Source organism: Podarcis melisellensis, assembly GCF_964234715.1.
Source record: "Podarcis melisellensis genome assembly, chromosome: 3".
NCBI classification, from domain to species: Eukaryota; Metazoa; Chordata; class Lepidosauria; order Squamata; family Lacertidae; genus Podarcis; species Podarcis melisellensis.
In genome coordinates this window covers 55534382-55557515 of record NC_138530.1, presented here as the reverse complement: position 1 = coordinate 55557515, position 23134 = coordinate 55534382, and the positions used below count along the sequence as shown (strand labels likewise).

The window sequence follows — 23134 nt, the reverse complement described above, 5'->3', positions numbered from 1 at the left end:
CATTACAGAAATGGCTTATGACCACTTCAGTACTATAGAAACATCGGTAATAAAGGTAGGTAACTACCTCATGACATAATTAGCTTATTTTAAAAATAATTCTGCTGTAATGATTCAGGTTTCAAATGGTTAAGTGCCTTATTTTGAGTATCTACTGAAACTCTAAGAAAGTAGCTTTTCATCTCTGACAATTTAAGTAACAGCGGTTTACTGACAACATTTATCTTAATCTTCTTCCATCATGGAGCTCAATGTGTTTTTTCTTGTACAGTTGTGGTAGAAGTGTTTTCAAGTGCTGTGAATATTCAATTATGCTTGTGATTTCGCATGTAGCTGGGAAAGAGGGATGCCATGTTTATGCACTGGGCTAGCTGTAGTGTAGTCCAACCCAGGAATTACAGGAGGAAGACAAGGGGAAAAGCAAGTTCAGGGAACAAGATTACCATTCTGCATCTGCACGTAACTGTTAAGCAGGCAAGTGAGGAACTGTAAAATAAGTCTGCCCATTTAATCAACAGCCTGAGGAGTTCAGGATCTCAGACATTTCCCTGAATTGTCAGACCTTGACCTGCTTAGCTTCAGCAGGGTGGCTGCACGAGCCCTTAGACCCAGCAGCGGAGGAAGCCGCTTGGGCTCCTATGGGCGGTGCGCCCAGGGGAGGGGCAAGCCTCCCATAGGGGCAGTGTAGGGTGCACCGTGGGGCCTCCAGAGTCTGCCTGCCTCCTCCCACTCAGTTGCCCTATAGCTGGAGGGGAGGCAGCGGGCGGACCATTTGGGCAGTGCGGAGCCTGCGCGCGCCCAAGCCACCATGTCTCTCCCAGAAGAGATGTGTGGCTCGGGTGTGCTGCAGGCCCTGCAGTGAGTGCTGCCTGGCATTTTGTCACCCCCCCCAGTGGTGACACCCGGGTTGGACCGCACCCACCGCACCCCCTTCCTCCGCCCCTGCTTAGACCATTTCCTGGGACCTACCATGTCTTTCTGTACCTAACACCATAGCAGAGCAGCAAAATATATAGTAGTCAGTTTCTTGTACCTTTAATACTTTTTTAGGACGGGGAATTTAGCTTGCCATGTTACAGAGCTGCAGCAGCATAAGAAGAAGGAGAGAGTACCTTCTGAAACCTCCCCATGGGAGTTCAAATGATTGGAGCATTGCCATTAACTGTGGACCCAAAACATGCAGTACTTATCTGGCCAGCCAGTTTTTGTGGCTCTGAGAGCAGCGTGGTGTGCGGGAATCACAGGGCAAGTTTTTAATGGCAACAATTAGCATCAGCTAATATCAAGCTGTTGCTGAAAGGCACAGGAAAGAAACTGGTCACAAACACTTTTCCTGGTGCAAAGTTGACATTTGGTAGTAATGATTGTGGTGGATTACCATGGGGAAGTATATTTTGGAAATAATACATATCACCTTCCTACAACAGCTGTAAACTGAACTAAAGAAATATATCAACACATACCATCCAAGCCTAGATATGAAAAAGAAATGAGCAGAAATTCAAATATATCCAGAAGAACCAAAGAGAAATTTACAGTCAGAGTCATAAATGCCTTCTTTATTGAGATTGCCAATTTGGTTTCAACAGTTTTTGTAGCTACTTTCACAAGGAAACCTTTTGAAATGAATTGTTATGTAAGAGTGGTCATGTAAGGGTTCAAAATCCTACTAAATGTGTTAAATTTTTGGTAATATTCCCCCCCCCCCCACATATTCTCTTTTTAATGGCTGTGTGGACTGGCAGAGGTGGGGGAGTGTTGGGTTGTGAAACTGATATATTTATGTAGTTTTCCAGCAGAGGGCAATATACTTACACTATATGGATATATTGATCATTCTAAGGAAAAATTGCAGAGTCTGTTGTTGTTGTTATAAAAAGACACAACAATATTATTTTGGTTTTATTTTCTGCAACAGGATGGCTAGCTTACTCTCTGCCACACTTTCTGATCTAGAGATGTGGGAAATCGCACTCCTGATAAATTTTGCCACACTTATTCACATGATTTAGCTTTCCTGGAAATTCTTCACATCAAAGGCAAAATTTATTTACCTCAACTGTTAACTGAAGGCATGTTTTAAATGGCAATATTGTTCTTCTAACTGAAGGGCTTGTTCAGCAGAACAGTCTACTTTCTTACGGAGTACAAACTTGATGTGTGGGGGGAATGCCACTGTGCAATTGGACACATTCTCAAAGGAAGGACTGATTTTTATTTATTTCATATTTTATGTATTTCATACAATTTATTTACCACTTGATTACAGAAAAAGCCACAAAGCATTTTTTAAATTGCTTTAAAAAAAGATTAGCCATTACAAAACAAATGAAGGCAAATTTTCTACTTAAACAAGGACAGAGATACATTCAAAATAATATAGTTTGTGAATACAGAAGTTTGTGAACACACTGACCTTATTTTCTTAATTGATAAATAATGTGAAAACTGACCACTAAAGTTATGCAAAATGGAAGTGATAAATCTTGTACTCTGTTTGGTCTATCTCAGTCAGCAGTCTTGAACACACTTCAAAAGTCCATTTGATTTTGGACTTACAGCTCAGTCAACATGCTTAGGATTGCATTGTATATGAGAAGTACAAGCTCCATTGATGCACAAAATAAAGCTTTTATCCTCCCACACATTTTAGTAGAGTTGTTGTATTTTTTTTCATTGGAATAGATGGCCCTCAGGGTCCGTTCCAACTCTACAATTATATGATTCCCTGAAATATTCACCCCATTTTACTTCTTTTGTTTTAGATCATATGATCATAGCATTTTCCGTTTCTATGGTCATTGGACTTGTGATCGGAGGCGTAATCTGGGCTTTGCTGGCTTGCCTGTCTAGTCGCAGAGCCAGTGCTCATATTTCCCAGTGGAGCACCTCGTCCTCCAGCCGGCGTCCCAGAGCTTCTCGTGGATCTTCTGCCAGCAGGCCAGGATTTTATCGCAACAGCAGCTGCGAACGCCGCAGTAACCTCAGCTTGGCTAGCCTGACCTTCCAAAGGCAAGCTTCCTTGGAGCAGGCCAACTCCTTCCCAAGGAAATCAAGCTTCCGAGCCTCAACGTTTCATCCCTTCCTGCAGAGCCCCCCGCTTCCTGTAGAAACGGAGAGTCAGCTGATTACGCTGGTACCAGCAACCACCACCACCACCACCACACTTACTGGGACCACCACCAACAGCCTATCTCGTCCCGAGTTCCACTGGTCCAATAATAGTCTTCGTGTCTCCAACGCAACACAAACACCACCTCCTGCTTACGACTCTATCATAAAGGCTTTCCCAGACTCTTGACTCCAATTCTTGGGGATGAATGTATATAGAAAGAATCTCAGTTGTATGATTTTCTGTGGGCTCTATGAAGACACCTATGAAGTCTACCATTGCAAGGATCTGCAGTGCGGAGACCCAAGTGATAGTTCTGCGCCCCTCTATGATAGGCATTTGCTGGAGTGAAACCCTGATGTCTCTTTCGGCGACAAAGACCTCTCTTGTGCTATTATTCACAATGGTATGCAACATCACTGTGTGTTTATATTTGCATTGTAACCATTGCCTTTAGTTTAGATGCAGACTTCATCTAGTCTAACAAATTGACTCATTTCTGAGGACACAGAATGTAAAAATAGTTATCTTTGTGAATATCCTCCAGTTAACCTAAAACACAGTGATGAAACTGCTGTTTTTCTTTTCTTTTCTTTTCTTTTCTTTTCTTTTGTCAAAGCATTTTCCTCTGGGCATTTTGATATACAAAGTAAGTAAATAAATCCTACCACTTGTTCATCAGTTGGCCATAAAGGTAAAGGGACCCCTGACCATTAGGCCCAGTCGTGACCGACTCTGGGGTTGTGGTGCTCATCTTGCTTTATTGGCTGAGGGAGCCGGCGTACAGTTTCCGGGTCATGTGGCCAGCAGTTGGCCATAGTGCCATGTGATTACAAGATTTACATGATTTTTAAAAATAGATGTAAATAGCTTAGTATTCGTATTATATTTCTGTGGGCTAAGATCCTCGATTTATGTTTTAAGATCTTTCTAATTGGAACCATTGTCTGATTAAGGCTGCTAGCTTCACATGCTTTCTTAGGAGTAAGTCTCACTGAATTCAGAAAGCTAAACATCAGGGTAGATATAAGAAAAATCTCCTAGAGAAGGGGTTCCCAAACTGTGGTCTGCAAGCTTCATTCAGGTGCTCTGTGGAGTGTCTCTGCAGAACCCTTCCAATTTGAGTTCTATCGAATTCTGTGGAATTCAAAATGCGATAGAGTAAAATGCAATATCAGAAATAAAAGAAACAATCAAAACACAATCAAAAATTGTACAGCACATTACATTTGCGACAACAGGCAGGGAAATATAATTCCCAACAATTTCCAAGTGGTCCATGGGGTGGGGGTGGGGAATGGGAACCACTGCCCTAAAGCTAAATAAAAAATGTGTGCAACAATGTCGATGTTAACCCCAGGATGAGGGGATTCCTGAGTCAATCCCTCCAATAAGCCTCCTAAGCATGAAATAAAAGAGTTGTGCAAAGGAGAAGTATGTCAGTCATGCTTTTGCTTTCCCTGTGATGAGTCTTGGTGCTTTTATTGGGATGTTGCCATCAAATCACATAATGTTAAATTTTGAGCTGATTTCAATGCATTCCAATGCTTGCAGGCTGTCAAAGTTTTCAGTTTGGCAATAATCATGCCTTGGATTAACCTCATTGTCTATGATACTGCCACTGATATTATTAGTGTACTTACTGTTATTATTAGTGTACCTAGAAATATATCACAGCAATGAAAAATCCCTGAGCCTTTAATTCTGCTTCCATTGCCTGCTGAGATCAATACAATTGCTGTTCAGAAGAGAATAAGATTTCCTCCAGAATGCATAGCTAAGTTGTTCAGTCTGTGTTTTCGATGATAATGGAAAAGCTCTTTAAATAAATGTTTTTTTTTTGTTTTTTTTTAGTATTTACTTCTGGAAATGTTGCAAATGATCTGTATATAGCTTATATAAGGTATTATCCCATGTATAGCATTAGTTTTCATAAGGAATTTATACTGTGTTTTCCTGCTATAATTTACACAGGAGGCACAAAGGAATGTTTTGTGTGTTCAGGTCAGCGAATCTGAAATATGAATCCTGTGGTTTGTGGTCAGTTGCTTGATGGTATATATTTAAAGACTAGAGAAATCTCTTTTTTATCGGCATGTTGGAAATGTTGGGATTTAAATAAAGTCATAAATATTGCTCTATGTTATATTTTTGGTTATTTTAAGAAATATTCCAATTTATACCTGAAATGAGTTTTCTCCCTGACTGAATGCTATCAGATTTGTACCCTTGAAAACCTGACTACAACAAAGCACTGATTCTTTATTTATGTTGTAGTTGAGAACTTGGAGAACGATAAAGAAAATTCCCCAGTAGGACCTCTTTTCTGCTCTTTAGCACCATTGATACTGACAAGCTATTTGTGCAAATTACCTTGATTAATTCTTCTCCTCCTTGGCAGGAAGGCCCTATGGCAAGTGAGCTACCTGTTCCCATCCCTACCTGTCTCTATTTCTTTTGACTTGTTAGGACGGAAGAGACTGCTCTTATTTTTTTATTATTTAATACATGTTAAGCTGTAGAAAGAACAGACTTGGTACCCACAGGCATTCACCAGGGGGCGGAGGTGGTGCTCCAAGTACAGAGCCCTCCCTGGGGTTTCTGGATAAAGTTATTTTTCTTTCCCATCATTTTCTGTCCCTGGAAGGTGTGTTCTTTGGGCTTGAAAAAAGTTTTCTGTTGTTTTCTACTTTCTGCATGCTTCACTTTTAAAGTACAGTGGTACGTTGGTACTCAAATGACTTGGCTCCCAAGAAAATCGGCTCCTGAACGCCACAAACCCAGAAGTGAGTGTTCTGGTTTGTGAACATTTTTCGGAAGCTGAACGTCCAGCACGGCTTCTGCAGCTTCCAATTGAGTGCAGGAAGTTCTGCAGCCAATCGGAAGCAGCACCTTGGTTTTTGAACCATTTTGAGAGTTGAATGGACTCCTGGAATGGATTAAGTTCAAGAACCAAGGTACCACTGTATCCCTTCCTTCCAAATCTGTACTGCTCCCCTGGCTACTTTATCCCTTCTACTTTCTCCTCCACTTTATGCCAAGGAGGAATAGGGCCCCCCTCCCCAGATGTGAAGCTGCATGGAGATGTGGGTCAGCTGTGTCAAACCTCTGGCAAGTTCCAACTGCAGCTAGCTGGGTACAATCTTCCCAACTACAAGGAGAGTCATTATATTCTATTTAAATTATAGCAATTATAACTAATTTTGCACAAGTATGTATAAATTAACATTTGCATATTTTTGGCGAATCCATGTCATATTTTGTGGGGGGGTGTTTTCCCTTTTCTTGCTGTTTAGTCGTGCCCGACTCTTTGTGACCCCCTGGACCAGAGCATGCCAGGCAATTCTGTCTTCCACTGCCTCCCGCAGTCTGCTCAAACTCATGCTGGTAGCTTCGAGAACAGTATCCATCCATCTCGTCCTCTGTCGTCCCCTTCTCCTTGTGCCCTCCATCTCCCCCAACATCAGGGTCTTTTCTGGGGAGTCTTCTCTTCTCATGAGGTGGCCAAAGTATTGGAGTCTCAGCTTTCTTTCTTAGTGAGGGTCTTTCCCACAAAATTACTAGGGCTTCAATAGAAGCAGGTATAGGGCCTCTGGAAATGAACTAGATTCAGTCTCTGGGGTGGACCATCCTAATTGTTCCCCCAGGTCTGCAGTGAGGAAACACATCTCCATATCTAATCCAACCCCTTTTCACACCATTGGCACAAAGGACTTCTTAATCTATGTACTGAATTCTAATAGCTTATTTTAAAAGCTGGATTGTTTTTGGGGGGTCCCCTTTGGGGCCTGGAAGCAAAGGCAACAATTTTCTTTTTTTAAAAGAGGGAGTAAAGAGTGATGCAATAATTTTCTTCTGAATGAAAGCTGAAGTCACTCTCTTGTACATGCATCTTTCAAGCCTTGTGTACAATTGGCCAGAACTATGGGGCTTCCTTCAAGTAGAGAAGTAGTCCTTCTCAAGCCTACTAGTCACTGCTAACAGGACTTGATCCTATCATTCCTATTTTCCTTGCCTTACAAGTCAACATACAGGGGGGTGCAGAGCAAGTGACCAATAAGCCAGGTTTCGGACATATGCAGGATGCCATCCTTAACCTATTCTGTCTCCCATGGATGTAACTTTCATAACAGGTGTAAACATGAGTAGATTCTCCCCTCCTATGAGACAAGATTGACTCAGGGAAGCCATGTTCCTGTGGATTTACGCAAAGCTCAGGCTATGTGAATCAGGGATCTTGGCAAGGTTAGTGAAAAGAGCTGATATTTTGGAAACGTGGTGACATTTAGGGCTGATCCTGCACTTGATCCAACTGAGTTCAGCGTGGGGCTTCCGTCAAAGTAAGTGTGCCTAGATTGTCAACTTTAGAATCAAGTAGTTTTGTTTGTAGCCATTTGTGAGTTTTATTTGAATTTTAGTGTTTTGCTTATTTTAAATGAGAACTGACCAGCTCTTGGGGGGTTTTATGCATTTTAGGCATTGATACCTGGCCACTGTTCTGAAATAACTGACAAATGAGTTTGAGGTATAGCTTATTAGCTCCCCAAACTTTCCTATGTAAAGTTTGATGTTGACTATTCTCCAGATATTCTCTGCCTAGTGAAAGCTTGCTAGCTAAGTAAATTCTTCTTTGCCAAATCTCAGCACCACAATGGAGACAGAGATCACCCCTCCCCTTCTCATCAGTTGATTGACCTGATGACTTGGGAGAGGTGTTGTTTATCAGCTACACCACAGAATCTGATAGATGAAATCAGACTTCTATCTGAGACAGCATGAAGAGAAGGATTCCAAACTGCCCCAAGAAAAGTGATCTGGAAATGTAACCACACTGTCTCCCGTACATATTCAAAACCCAAGGTTTAGTGCAAATGGCACAGATTGGCTTAAAGCCACATGTCCTTGGCACCATCCTGGCCAGCATTTTTGCAGGTCTAGTTCACTAATGGCCTGGTCTGATGTTATCTGGGAGCCACAGGAGGAACTGCAAGAATGCTTCCTCCAGTTTTAATGGGGCAATAGCAGGAACATTCACTCTGGGAGCCACAGGAGGAACTGCAAGACAACTTCCTCCAGTTTTAATGGGGCAATAGCAGGAACATTCATTCCTGCTAGGGCACGTTGTTCTAAAGGCTTCTGGTCCGTGGGGTCACGAAGAGTCGGACACGACTAAACGACTAAACAACAAAGTATACATAAACATACTTGTCTCACATGATTGTTCATTGTGCTGGGGTAAGAATGTCCCCCACCATTGCCTCTCTGTCACCACTGTTCCCGTCATCAATGCATTGTGGTGGGATCGTCTGATGAGGGGAGTCTGTCCTGCATGCATAGGCTCCCCTGTAAATTAGCACCTTGAGGAATCGGACTTAAGCTTGAAGCCAGTTCTTCTGTCCAGAAATGCACCATTTTTTTAAAAGGTAAAGGTACCCCTGCCCGTTCGGGCCAGTCTTGCCAGACTCTAGGGTTGTGCGCTAATCTCACTCTATAGGCCGGGAGCCAGCGCTGTCCGCAGACACTTCTGGGTCACGTGGCCAGCGTGACAAGCTGCATCTGGTGAGCCAGCGCAGCACACGGAATGCCGTTTACCTTCCCGCTAGTAAGCGGTCCCTATTTATCTACTTGCACCCGGAGGTGTTTTCGAACTGCTAGGTTGGCAGGTGCTGGGACCGAACGGCAGGAGCACACCCCGCCGCGGGGATTCGAACCGCCAACCATGCGATCGGCAAGTCCTAGGCGCTGAGGTTTCACCCACAGCGCCGCCCGCGTCCCTCATTATTTTTTTACAACTCCATAAAACATGCATTAAATCTGCCTTAATTCTATTTTAGCTCCAAGACAATGCATAGAATCATAGAACTGTAGAGCTGCATGTTTTGGACAAATGTTTTACTAATGCTGTGTAGAATTAAGTACCATTTTAATATTGTCTTTCAGGTTCACACCAATAAGCATTTTTGGAATGTTTTCTAATGCCCATGTCCATTCTACTTCGATGATTGTTAACCCAGTATTTGCTAAATCCCATTCCCATTTCCTTTTATATGAAGGGTGGAGAGATTCTTTTGTATATATTGAGAGTGTTATTACTTTGCTTTTATCATTTCACTTGAATGCTGATTCCTGGTGTTAAAACAGCACCCTTGCAAGGTTTCTTCAGTAAGGGCCAAGCAGAATCCATATCCTCTGATGCCTGTTTGCACTTTTCACATTTCCCTGTTTCCTAAACAGAAGCCTGGTGACCTATCTCATAATGATCATTTGCATTCTGTGAAAGAAGATGAATGATTCCAGCCGTATCTGTTGGAATGTTGACCTTTCATTGGTAAAGACTTTCAACTCTGCTGTTCAGACACAGACAACTGCTCCTACTTCATGAAATCAAATTTTTAAAGTTCGCAAGCAAATCACCACATGTTTTGAGTCATCTCAGTATCTGTTTTTAAGTGTAAAACGAAAACTGTATTTACTGGAAATGTCTGCTCAGACTTGTAATGACACATGCCAGATCCCTGGCCTATAGATTACTTTATGAGATTAGAAGATGCTAGTGATGCAAATCAGTTTCTAGAGAAATGAAAGAAACAGGAATGGGAAACGTATCTCTGGCATAGCATGTCCAAAGGAAACAAAATTAACACAGCTGATGCATCTCATACAAAAGGCAGCACCCCCATCATTGACTTGATAACACCATTTTTAACCAATGGCTGATAACTGAACCGCTATCAAATTTTGGACTGCAAGCCCTGATATGACTAAAAATTTTGTAAGCTTGCAACTAAAGTGTCACCTGGTTGCTGATTAAGGATCTTGCCTTTTCGGTGGTGGTAGGTTGATTCTTCCATTGTTATTTGCAAAAATCTGAAACCTATTTGAAAAAAGGGAACCAACTCAACCACTTTTTTTCTTTCAAAAATGGATGACTTAGGGTCAATTTGTACATTGCTTTTATGAAGTGTGTAGATGTGGGTGCAAACATGATTATACAAGGAATAATTCCAACTAACATTTCATCCAGTCCTGCTTAGTAATGGCAGAAAGTGAGTTGAGGCAGTGTCTGACAGACAATATTTGTGATTATTCCAAAGTTTTGAAGGGAAACTCATACCACCATGTGCATGGCACATGCACACACAGAGTTTTTAAACAGGGCCATTGAACAGTTAGTAAATATAGTTCAATTGGTTGAAAGCAAAACAAAACCCCATTGTAGGACTAGCTGGGATTCCAAAGCAAAATGACTATGTAAAATGCCATTTGGTTCAAGAGCAAATGAACTGTCCTTAAATGCATGCAGGAATGTATTTATGTGATATTAAAAGGAACCCCAAACAGAGAAAACTTTGACAACTATAGTCCTTTACATTGTTTCCACATGCCTTGAAAAAGTGTCATTTCTAGCAAAAGAATTGATCTGAAAAATTTATTGGTTTGCTTTATTTGAATAGCTCTCAGACAATTGTTTGCTAATATGGAGACACTATTTTTCCTTTCTGTAATCCCATGCTGCATACTACCCAGAGACACAAGGAGCTATTTTACAATTTTGTCCATAGCTGGTTCCTGGGAATTAGATCGAAGGCCTGCTTAAAGTCTATAAAGGCGACGTGGAGGGCTTTTAGGCCATTGCCAGCGTACTTGGTGGCCAAGTGATTTAGGATTAAGATTTGGTCTGTTGTTGATCTTCCGGGGCGAAAACCCGCCTGTTCCTCTGCGATGATATTGTTGCTTTCCATCCAGGTCGTTAATTTGTTAAGTAGAAATCTTGAATAGATCTTCCCGATAACATTTAGCAGGCTAATTGGTCTAAAATTGGCTGGGTCTGTGCCAATTAACACAATCAGTGCCGAGTTCCAGCTTGGAGGAAATTGTGCTGTTTTGTTTATATAAGTAAAAAGAGCTGCTAGGGGTGGACACCACCAATCCTTATTGGCTTTAATAACATCTATGGAGATAAGATCGTCTCCGGGTGCCTTGCCCACCTCAAATTGGCCTATAAATGTTTCCACTTCAGAGCAGGTAACAGGATCCCACTCAGGCAAGGGGGCCAAGTCTAACCTTCCTCCGCTGGCAGCGTGAGCTGCATATAAATCGGAGAAGAAGCTTTCCCAGGTGTCAGCTGAAATTTGAGGTTCTATCCTTGACAACGGTCTACCCAGGTAATGAGAAATTTGGTGCCAAAAGGAGGAGGGATTTCTATTTTCTGCAGCTTTTAGAAGGTTCTTCCAATCATTTCTTTCTGCCGCAAGCTTCTTTTCCTTTAATAGTGCTTTATACCTTCTCTTGAGGTTCATAAGGTGACTGCTAGGTGCGGGGTCATTTGATGCCCTATATGCCAAGAATTCATTATATAGGTTGTTCTTGAAGTGTCTACATTCCTTGTCAAACCACTTTTTATGAGAGAAATGGTTACTATTCATTACCGGGGCCTTAGCCAACGAAGGTTTTAGCAGTTCTACTAAATTGTCATATATTGGCAGTGGCTCAACTGCCTGGATAAGGGAGTCCTTTGTCTCTTGCAGTTGGTCCGACCAAAGGAGTTCATTTATCCGTTGAGCCATATTGTCGGTCCATTTTAAGGCAGTGGGCCTCATCTGAAGCTGGTTATTTGTAATAGGCATGCAGGAATAGGTAGCCAATTCTCCATCCAGGGTCAGAGAGAGTTCTAATGGAAAATGGTCACTTTCCAGCCTCGTTACCACCCTAAAGTTGGAAATTTTGGGAATTAGGTCTACTGATGTCCAAATAAAGTCTATGGTAGAGGCTCGGGAGCCTGACCAGAAAGTAAATTCGGCAGGGTAATCAGAACTGAGAGCTCCATTTAGGAGGTGAAAATTAAGAGCCATCAAAGTTTGTCTACATTTAAAACCTGCGTATGTAGCAACACTGTCTTTAAAGTTCCTGGGTAAAAGGTCTGAGGTTAAAATGGGTAGTGAGGGATATTTATTATATTTAGCAAATAATGATTTATCAGAGTGAGACAATCGACCGTTGAAATCTCCTGCAACTAGGAAGGTGGCTTCAGGATATTTCTCTAGGAGAGTTTCAAGAGTCAGTTGAATTCCCCTCCATCTTTGGTCCACCAGGTTTTTCTTATAGGTTGGATGCAAATAAACATTAATCACCACAAACACTTCCTCCGCTGTTTGTAGCTTTACACCCAGCATGGATGACGACTGGATGTCGATTTGTTCTACCTGCAGATTTAAGGCCAAAGAAACTAAGGTAGCCAACCCACCTTGTGGTCTACCAGGTGATAGTGGATTCTGTTGTGCATTCAGGTAGAAGCCCTTATACCCTGATAAGGAGAAGCCCTCACAAGCCCAGGTCTCTTGCAGCAAAAGAATACGACTGCCTTTTATGTAGGCGACAAAGGATGGATCCATCAGCTTAGGTTTAATGCCAGCTACATTCCAGGATAAGAAAGTAAGTAATCTCCTGGTCTCCCCTTCGAGTCATGCTGGGCCTTGCGGAACCAGCACGGCAGAATCCACCTGGGAATGCATGCGGCGAGGGGGGGGGGCAATAGGCTGGAAGAAGGAAGTAATTGTAGCTTGCTTACAAGTGCAGGGAGCTTTTTGGTTTTAAAGGAGAGCAGCACTCTCTGCCTCTGAGGTCTGCTGCTAATATGCTCAGTATGCTTCAGGTCAATAGAGCTAGGGATTACCCTCAGAAGCTCCGCTAGGTGTCTCCTTATATCACTCTTATACTGCTAGTTTATCACCTTGCCTCTAAAGGGGCAAACCATTAGGCAGATTTTGGTAGCTTGCAGCAGCAGTTTGTGAAGTGGTGCAAAGTGTTGTTCCTTCTTATTTTGCTCACTTTGCTCACTTTTCTGATTGCCAGCAGCTTGAGGAATTATACAGGAGGTATGAGGTAAAACAGGTGCTCTGGGCATTTGTATGGGCTTCAGCTCAGGTGGTACATCAGGGGAAGTGTCTTTACCTGCTAGGGATACAAGCAAAATAATCTTCTCCAAGGATCCTCGGATGTCTTTTATGTATTTAAAGATATAGTCCACCGTTTTAGCAACTAGGTCTAGAGTAGTCGAGTGTTCAAATAGTATCTCATCAATGCAGCTTTCACGGGCTCTAGTGCAGTCATTCAAGTGGATACCAGCATTACCCTTGCTTGAAGGTTTAGTAGGCAGGTTATCAAAAGGCTCTCTCACAATGGTCTCCTCACCATTCATCTCTGCTAGCACTGTGAAAGAGTTTGAAACTGGAACATTAAAAATATCCTTTGTACCTTCAGATTCACTAATTTTTGTTTGTTTAGCAAGAGGCAGGCATCTCAGTTCCTCTGTGTCGTCTAAATCTCTGGAATCTCTGGTACGTTTCCCAGTTCCTCTCCCACAAGCAGGGCTGTATAATTGCTTAGTCATTTCTCTCTTCATGCAGCCGCCCCAGTTTCAAGGTCAATGGTTGTCTCCCCGATAGAAAGAGGCGTCCTCCTACTTACTAATTTAAAACTAAAACTAAAAACTAAAGTTAAAAGTTAATAGGTTTCTATACTCATTAAAACAGTCTTAAAAGATAAATTGGGGAGCTCACACTCACGCTGACTAAGTGCCGTTCGCCATCTTGATTCTCCTTCGCTCATTTGCTATTGTTTCTTTCTTTTATGCTGTTTTGTGTGTGACATCTCAGGTATTAGAGAAATTTTCCCTGACAGGGACTCGGGGGACTTAGAGCAAGAAAGTCTTCACCTGCTCCTGGAAGGATGAGAAAGCGGGAGTCAGTCTAACTTCTCCAGGGAAGGAGTTCCAAAGTCTGGGAGCAGCCACCAAAAAGGCCCTTTTTCCCACATCCCTATCAAGCGTCCCTGAGGGTGGTGGGAACAAGAGAAGGGCCTCCTCCAAAGATCTTAAACCCTGGGCAGGTTCATATGAGGGAACATGTTCTTTCAGATAGCTTGGACCTAGCAAAAGAACATAAGGAGAGTGGCCAAGCAGATTGCATTGGGAAGGCCACAAGCAGGATATGAGGGCCACAGCCGGAATACTGCTTCCAATTCTGGAGGTAGTATAGTTATCATTTACTAGCAGCAATTGATAACCCTTATCTTCCATAAATTGATTTAGCTTCCTTTTAAAACCATGTAGCTTAATGGCCATCACCATATATTGTAGAGGTTTTTTTAATAATATTTTTTATTAATTTTTCATTAATAACAATTCAATATAGACCACATTAATACAATACCAAATCATAATTCAATTTAAAAAGCCAATTGTCAGATTCCAAATTAAATATTTTGGTTGACTTCCCATGTTCTGATTTTAGGAGATTTTTAGGAGATGTCGATTCCTTGTTCCCACTCCAATCTGCTTATTTAATCCAAAATATACAGTTCCGATGTTGATCCTTTATTTTAACAGCCACTGATGTGTTGACTTTTGTTTGTATTTAATTGTTCCATATCCTTTAATTTGCAAGAGGAGTTAATATCTGGTAACTTTCTGTGTGCCTTTTTTTATGTTCGACCTTCCTTTCTTGTTGCAATCAATCATTTTTGGCATTTCCCCCCTACTCCAAAGACTCAATTTTACTGCATAGTTACCTTTCACCATCATGCTTTACTTAAAACCTAAAGTGGTCTGATGTCTGACCATTACTCCAGGTAGACTTCCAGCGTTTTCTTTGAATACTTTCCCATCCAATAACAAGGTGATATCTCACCAATACCATAATAAATCAAAGTTAGAGTCCTCTGTAGGAGGGTATTGCCACAGAACATCCCAATATTTTCCACACAGTTCCATTCTTTCAATTAATCCATAAGCATTATAAAGTTCTTGTTGATTCCCTCCATTAATAATTGCTATCCATTAATAATTACAATCCATTAGTAGCTAACCTTTTTTTCTTCTGTGAAGAGCTGCCAAATCATAAAACAGCATAGTGAATATATAAAGACAAAACAAAGGCTTCTCTCCACCACATACCAATCCAATTACAACGAAAATCTTTTCCAGATCAAGACCTTGGCACTCGGTGGCTGATTCATTTAGCAGGTTAACTCTCCTTTTTCCAGAACACGCCAGTTTCTTAAGTCCAAATTCTGATATATCTTAAAAAACAGGAGAATCTCCACTCACGGTGACCACGTTGGAGAGTTTCTGATGTGTGCAGACGCTATGCACTCAGCGTCCCCTCCCCCCTACATTCTGTAGGAGTGGAGGCAGGTACCAGACAATCTGCGAGTGAAAGCTCTGCCCCCCGACTTGTGTGTGTGTGTGGGGGGCTTGCAAGGATAATTACTCTCAAGTTATCCTTAATTGGCTGCATGCCTGGGATCTGCTATCGTGGGAACCGTGGTTCACCATGGCGGCAAAAACTGGAAGCCCTATTGTGGAGGTTTTAACTATCTAGTATGTTAAGAAATATTTTCTGACTTTTCCAATATTCAACTTCATTGGGAGGTCCCAAGTTCTAGTATTTTGAAAGAAGAAGGGTGAAAGCATTGCTTTCTGTGCACGTGTTCCACACTATCAATGATTTTATATACTTCTTTCATTGCCCTCTTACTAAAAGGTCCTATACATTATAACCTCCCCAGAATTACTCTGAATCTCATCCAGGTACAAATCGCTTTTAGTCATTTCACAGGGAACACATCAAACACACACATTTTTATATCCTTCAACTCCTAATCCTTCATGTCATAACGTGCATTTAAACATGTTTACTAGGATCACAAGAAGAGATATAAATAGCTGCTGTCTTTCCTGCTAGAGTCTGGATATAACATTGATCTGCAGATTGATTTAAATGGCACTCTCAACGTAACAGGTGCAAAAAAGGGGAGATTTGGAAACAACAGCTCTACAGGATGGGTGGAAGCTTGACGCAAATTCAACAACTCATATATCACCGATGTAAGACCTTTCAAGGTTAATGACTTTGGCATGGATCACTCAAGTCTGGGCAGACAAATACATTTCAAGCCCAGGAAAGCAATAGCAAGAATCATAAAACTATAGTATCAGAGGATAACCCACTGATAACTTTTTCTCAACCAGTGAGACGGCTTAATAGTGAATCCCATGATTTTATTTCCATTTCATTGCTGATTGGTGTTTTACTGGGCGCTCAGCCAAGGGGGTCGCCAGGAGGCGTGAGGCCCTGACAGGGTCCTCGAGTCCTCCTTCCTCCTTCCCCAAAGCCTAGTTAGCACTTTCCCAGCTTTGAGAATGAGATGGGAGGGCTCTAGGACCCTGCCAGAGCCTCACACCTCCTTCCCAAAGCACTGTGCCTTCCTTAACCGCCTTTGGGAAGGCAGCACGAGGGCTGTGGGGAGGCATAATTTTTTGGCCTTGCGCAGGGCACTGTATTACCCAAGTCCACCACTGTTTAACTTAAACATGACCTGAGATTCTCTACCTTGAACCTTGCTTGACTTTGGTAGGAGCCTGATACTGGCCTCATCTCAGGAAATACTTCATACCTTGGAAAAGTCAACACATGCAATTCAAGTTGCTAGCAAAGTCTATTCAAAGTGGCAAAGAGATGGCCACTTCAGTTAACTGCTCACTGTCCCAAGTCATTCACCCTTTTGTTAAGCAGAACACACACAGAGTGAGAAACTAATGGGATGACCAAGTTTTAGCCATTTCTCACTAGGATGGTCGAGGTGAGAAAGGGGTAGGCCACTGTTCATTTTAAATCCCCTCCCTTTCCTACTAGAAAGAATGTTATTTTAAAAACCCCAGATTCCCAGTAGGCAGTTGGCTCTGCTAATAGGCAGCTATCTCTGCCAGCCGCAACAGGACAGAACTTACACAGTGCTCCCCAAGACTCAGCACACTTCCACGTCACTTTAAGAACAGGTATACTTTCCTTCCTCCCCCTTTCCACTTCTAGCTAGGGTTTATGGCAAAATTGTCATGTCTACATTCCTGTAGGGAATCCATCACTCTTCAGATGTTGCAGGAGTTGCTGCTTGCTTAAACTGCAGTTTTTGCAATTTAAATAGTCACTTTTATTTCATGTAATCATAGAATCATAAAGATGTAATGTTGGAAGGGATCCTGAGGATCATCTAGTCCAACTCCCTGCAATGCAGGAATATGCAGCTGGCCCATATGTGAGAGCTTCTTGGGGACATAGGGTTAACAGTAAAACACATACTCATAAACAAGTGTGCATTATAACTTCAGCAGAAGATCCTAAACCTCTCAGCAGTGTGTATATACACATACATGAGTGCTGGTTGTGCACATGTGAATCCAGGTACACTCTTGTAAGAAGACCATGGGCTGCAAATCAAGGCTTAGTTTCAGGAATCAGTGTTTCCTCCCTTTTTATTTCTTCATATAAAGCTGTTACACTACACTTCTATTCACTCTCCCACTCCATTCTATCCTGTGAATAACCCTGTGAAGTTTTTTGGGTTGAGAATGAGGGACTGAGCCAAGGTCACATAGTCAGCTTTATGACTGAGTGGGTTTTCCTGTTGCATGTACAGTGAGGCAGACTATTAGTGCTTCTAGATAGGGGTTTATTTAATATTGCAGGTGAGTATTTGGGTATCTCAAACGGGTTAAAAATAATAATCTTAAATACGCATTAGATTTTCCTGTAAAGGATAAATCCAGATTAAACGGGGAAGTGGGACTATAAAGTGCTGGCATTTTGATGCAGACAACACCATGTGGACGATTAAAAAAAACCTGCATGAATGAGCAGCAAGCATCTCAGCACAGGGTTTGCAAGCACGCTATATTTAATTCAAAACATGTTTCCTTCATAAACTGTGGTCTGGTGGGCTTATGAAAGGATCTGTTTTGTGTTGGTGTTGATGTTAGTAGGGCAAGACAAAAAATTGTTTCAGATAAGGGGAAGGAGTAGTCAGCTGATAAATATCACCTTGTGATAAGTAAGATTTCACAGGAGAACAGGAACGTAGCATCTTGCCAGAGATTTGAGAAAATGGATCAAGATTCTTTCGCATTTAAACTAGAAATGTTTTAACGGCCATCAACCCTAATAAAAAGTGTTATGGGAAGCCAAAATTAGATTAGGAAGTTATTTCTTTTCACCGCAAGGTGGTGCTCTCATGCCATGTTGAACCACCATGTTCTCAAGCCACAAAACTCTGAACTCCGTTTTGTGGTTGCTATAGTAGGCCTGTGACTTTTCTCAGAATAAAGAATTGAATTGTATGGTGTCTACTTAAAGCAGAACATGTGACTATCACTTTTAAATATATGTTCCCTGAGCCACCTCCAAATACCCAGAGCTATTCAGATTGATGCTCTCTTACAACCTTTCCTTCTCTTTGCTGTTTCATGTCTTCTTTCCCAGTGAGCAGGAAGTGCAGATTTACTAAGAAGAATCTAGTCATTTTTCCTTATATTTATTCTAAAACAAACGAACAAAGAAAGAAACAAACAAACAAACAAGTACTCTGCATTCAAGCCCATTCCAGACACTTGATGTTTCTCACTAAAACGAATGGGAGGTACTGATGTACACCATGTTTAGATGTTTGCTACCACTCAACAGAAAGAGTCTTTTAATCTACCAATGGATGTCATTAAGCCATAACGCTAGATCAGTAGCCCCCTTCCCATTCAAAGCAGTGTGCACCAACCAGAGGATCAGATACCCCCCCCCCCAAATCAGCTGCTGGAAACACAGAATCGTATAAGAGTTGATCCTTCCATGCCCTGTTTGCAGCCTTCTAGGCCACTGTGGGAAACAGCATGCCGGATTGGATGTTTTGAGCCAGCAGGCCTCATCTCATGTTCTCACAAGAACTGCAGAAGAGCACTGCTTTGCTCTTACACTGTTTCCATTCACTTCAGTAGGTGGCAGTACTTTGAAGCTGCAAAAGGTGCAGAATTCAGTGGCCGAATGGCTGACAGGGACAAGATGGGTCTGAACACCTAATGGGACACCTGACATCACTGCATTGGCTACCAGTTAGTTTCCAGGCCCAGTTCGAAGTGCTGGTTTTGGCCGGCAAAGCCTTTTGAGGCTCAGGACCTCAATACTTCAAGGCCTGCTTCTCCCCACACACCCGCCAAGGGTCTAGGAAAAAATGGGACAGCCCATTTTTCCACACAATATCATGGTGGCCATTGTCAGTGCTGCGATCTCATGCACTCTTGCCCCACACACTTGCCCCCCCCCAGCGTTTTTTCCAGGGTCGCAATATTGTGTGGTGCCTCAAAACGCACCCCCCAAAAAGAGCTCTTGGGAGGGTGAGATTGTGGCATGGGTCATGTGACTTGGGAGTGCATCCCAGAAAACACACACCTCGGTTTTTTATCTGAAAAAGTTGGATGAAATGACAAGAGCCAACCTGGACCCTGAATTCTTCAGCCAAGGCCCTGTGTGTCCCCCACTGAGGGAGGTGCAGAGGGAGGAGACACAAGTATGGGCCTTCTCGGTGGTGGCTCCTCATTAATGGAATACTTTCCCCAGGGAGGCTTACCTGGAACCATCACCATCTATTTTTAGACAACAGGCAAAAACATTCTTATTCACCCAAACTTAATTTGTGTGCTTATTTTTAATGGGGTTGGGTTGCTTCTGCTCTTTTATATACATTAATGGTGCATTTTAGATTGTTTTAATGCTTGTTTTTAATATTCATTTTTGTAAGTTGCTTTGAGTTCAGCTTTCTAAAAAAAAGGAGAGACTAGTGTTTATAATAAATAACTGAACTTTGCTAAGGACTATGTACCTTGTTTGAGTCCTCCTATTTCAGCACCCTTTCCTATCCTCCTGCTCACTTTCTATATCCTACTTGCAAAGTCAAATATTAGGAAACTTAATGAAGAACCGGGTGACCACAAGAAACCGATGGCCTGGCCTGCCATCTCAGGCCATGACTGTTTGTTTCCCAGCCAGTTACAGAGGAAGAAGGGGAACAAACTTCCTGGAATCAGTCCTTTCCAGGAACTCTGGTTTAAGTCACTGCTGTCATCCCAGAAAACAAATCCAGACAATTTCTTTTTGGGGTTAATTCATTTAATTTTTATGTAAGTGAATTAGAAAATGTGATTAAGGATTACTGAATATTCACCATCAGGTTTGCCTAAACTCGCAAATACATGAAACAGGGGAGAGATGGGAAGTTTATTAGAAGGAAGAGGAAATGGTAATATCTTCCACATTTATTGGGTTTGGGGGCTAGGAGTCTTATGTGATTTACTTTTGAGCAAGTCAACTTAAATTTCAGTGGCATTTGCTCATGAGCAGATGGGTTATGATTTGGAAATCTCAGGATAAAGATCAGGAGAAATTACTTGGTTTAAGAGTGAGAAGAAACAGCTCCATTCAGTGGAAATTAAACATTGTTTCTATTAATGCTCAAATGTTCTATGGAACCAATGGAACTTTAATTTTGGCTGTATCATGCCTCGTACATAATCCACAACTGACCAAGTGATGGTTGTTTGCTGCAATCTTTCCACTTTCCTGCCCTTTGGATGGGTGTTACATAAGAAACATTAAAAGAAAAATGCCTGCGGACAAACTCTTAGGATTATCCAACCCTTGGCACAGCCTTAAACCTACAAAACAGCTAACAGAGCCTCATTTGAATGTCTTCTACCTCCTCCCACATTTGATCCTTCCATTGTATACCATCTAGCCTGATTAAAATTACTGGGAAGTTTAACAGGCAGATAGTGATATTTTGGTTGGCCCAATAACGTTATTGCCCTAATATGAATTTTGGATTATTTCTTACAGGTCAACATGGCTATCTTTACTTTTTGAAACTTTATGCTATTTATATACCTCTCATTGTCCCCACTGAGCCTCGGATTCAGAGCAGGAGTGGGAGACTTTGGAGGACAAGGACTCAGATGGAGAGATGAGACTATGCAGCCAAGCCCATTTGGCTAACATCCCCTCTAGATGCACCTAATCTTGGACTCTTGAGCCTTGGTTGTTTCTCTTGGACTGGAATTCTAGTTGCTACTCCTCTGCCTTGTTAAAGCACCTAGTCTGGTATTTGCTTTTTCCTAGCCACTTGGTCTGTGCTATTAGACTGCTATAATGAAAGTTTGTAAAAAAAAACTTTTTAAAGGCACATGTCTGCAGCTGTTTAAAAATGTCTGGATTGCCAAGGCACACAAAGTGCTTCGGAAGTCTGTGCTTTGACTTTGTCCCACCATCGAACCTTGCCTTGCCGGAGCCCTCCAATGCACCCCACCTCTCTAATTGGGATTAGTACAAATCTTTGTACAAAATATTCTTTGCAGAAGAAACCTGTTGCCTATGCTTAATGCATAAATCATGTGTAAGCCTACAAAATGTGGTGGGAATTGTGCTGGTCCCGGGGGGAAGGTACTGTTACCGTAGTCAGAGTTCACAAGATGTGAGGCGAGGTCCAAAACAGGGAGCCGGGCAGGGAACAGGAACACTGGAAGGTCCGAAGCTGGGAGCCGGGCGGGAACAGAAACGCTGGAAGGTCAGAAGCAGGAAGCCGGGCGAGGAACAGGAACACTGGAGGTTCAGGTCTAGGTCCGGGTAAGAGCAGGTACTCAACAACGACATTGCTCCTGCAACCTGGGACCGGGCTGACTGACCTTTATCTTCTTTAAGGCCAGGGGCGGTCCTGGCCCCCAGGAGCCCCGCCTCCCCTGGCCTTAAGGCGATCACTCCTCCTGGGAGCAACCAGTTCCCTTCGCCTCTCTGCCCTAAGCCTCTGCAGTTCAGGAGAGGCCGAAGGGTTACTGGGCCCCGGGGGAGGCTCACCTGTAGACACTGAGTCCTCAAGCACCTCTGGGGCCAGAATGGTTTCACCTGGTGCCTGCTCCTGAGGATCTGACACAGGTGCAGGCTCCTCAGAATCTAGGCCTTGCCCCAGTTCAGCCGGCCCTGGAGGCGGAGACTCCTGTGCAGGCTGGGATTCCTCTGGTTCAGCCTCTGAATCGGAATCCCAGGCCATCACAGGAATATAAAGACAGAGAATGCAGCAGGAGTGGTCAGTGCGGTGGTTTGGGGTTCCAGAGGCATCCACCTGACAGTGGCATCGCTGCCGCTTACCAAGACTGTGGGGGAGGGTGGCCCTGGCAAGGCTGGGGCTGCATGGGTGCTCCTGCTGGTGTGCCTTCAGAGCCCCAATCTTGCTGCTTATGGGTTGGAAACTTCAATCCCCTGCCCCACTGCAGTGACCGCTCCTGGAATGTACATATTAGTTTTGGCTGGCCCTTGAATACTTTTTCTGCATATCTCCAAATTCTGCATTTTCAAGTGACGTAAGATCTGTGTGTCACAGCTTAATAAACACTTCAACCTAAAATTGGGTAATTGCTTTAATTTTAATTTTATATACTGTGATCTTTTTATGTGAACCTCTTTGAGACTTCCGGGTATAGGGAGGTATAGAAGAAGAAGAAGAAGAAGAAGAAGAAGAAGAAGAAGAAGAAGAAGAAGAAGAAGAAGAAGAAGAAGCAGCAGCAGCCAGATGTTATTGGACTCCAACTCCCATTAGCTTAAGCAGTCAAGAAAAATGGGTTTTAGGCACTACAGGATGAAAGCCATTCCCTCTGATCCCATAGTACTGATCCTTAAACAGTTGTTTATCATCACCTATTTACTAATTTCCCATTTCAAGACCACCCATCAACTGAAGTCCTCTGGATGGTTTACCAAATGCGATAAAATATGTGAATGCAATGCATAAAACTCAGAGTTTGGAATAAATGTCTTCCTAAAACAACATATAAAGTGGCCAACATAAAATGAACATATTGATATGAAATTATATACATAATATTATAAAATGAAAATATATTAATGGAAAGCTAATATATTATTGGGGATGACCGTGGCTACTGAATGGTTGAGAAAAAGCACTTTGTACTTGGTCAGAGACCTGTGATGCCTGGCCAGCTTGCATACTGAGAGAAATAAAATTAAAACAACAGTTCCACCAATGTAATGAAAGCAAACCTGGGGGGTGAGTATACACCTGTCTTCTAAAATTTGCTATTACAGAAACTGTTTCTTTCACTGTGCAAATGGTGATCAACCTGGAAGGCATAAACCT

General features: G+C 42.4%; 1 protein-coding gene across 2 annotated transcripts in view; it reads left to right on the top strand.

Annotated features, from left to right (window-relative positions):
* The window catches only part of MYCT1 (MYC target 1), a 40668-nt gene that overhangs the window by 4114 nt on the left and 13420 nt on the right, over positions 1–23134 (top strand). Inside the window, exon 2 of one of the 2 annotated variants that reach the window (XM_081904753.1) lies at positions 2766–5253. The exons of the other annotated variant lie outside the window; for it this stretch is intronic. Within the exon in view, the coding sequence (XP_081760879.1) occupies positions 2766–3301 (536 nt within the window). The 3' untranslated portion in view covers positions 3302–5253. Of the gene's footprint in view, positions 1–2765; positions 5254–23134 lie in introns of those variants that run through there. 2 annotated transcript variants of the gene reach the window in all.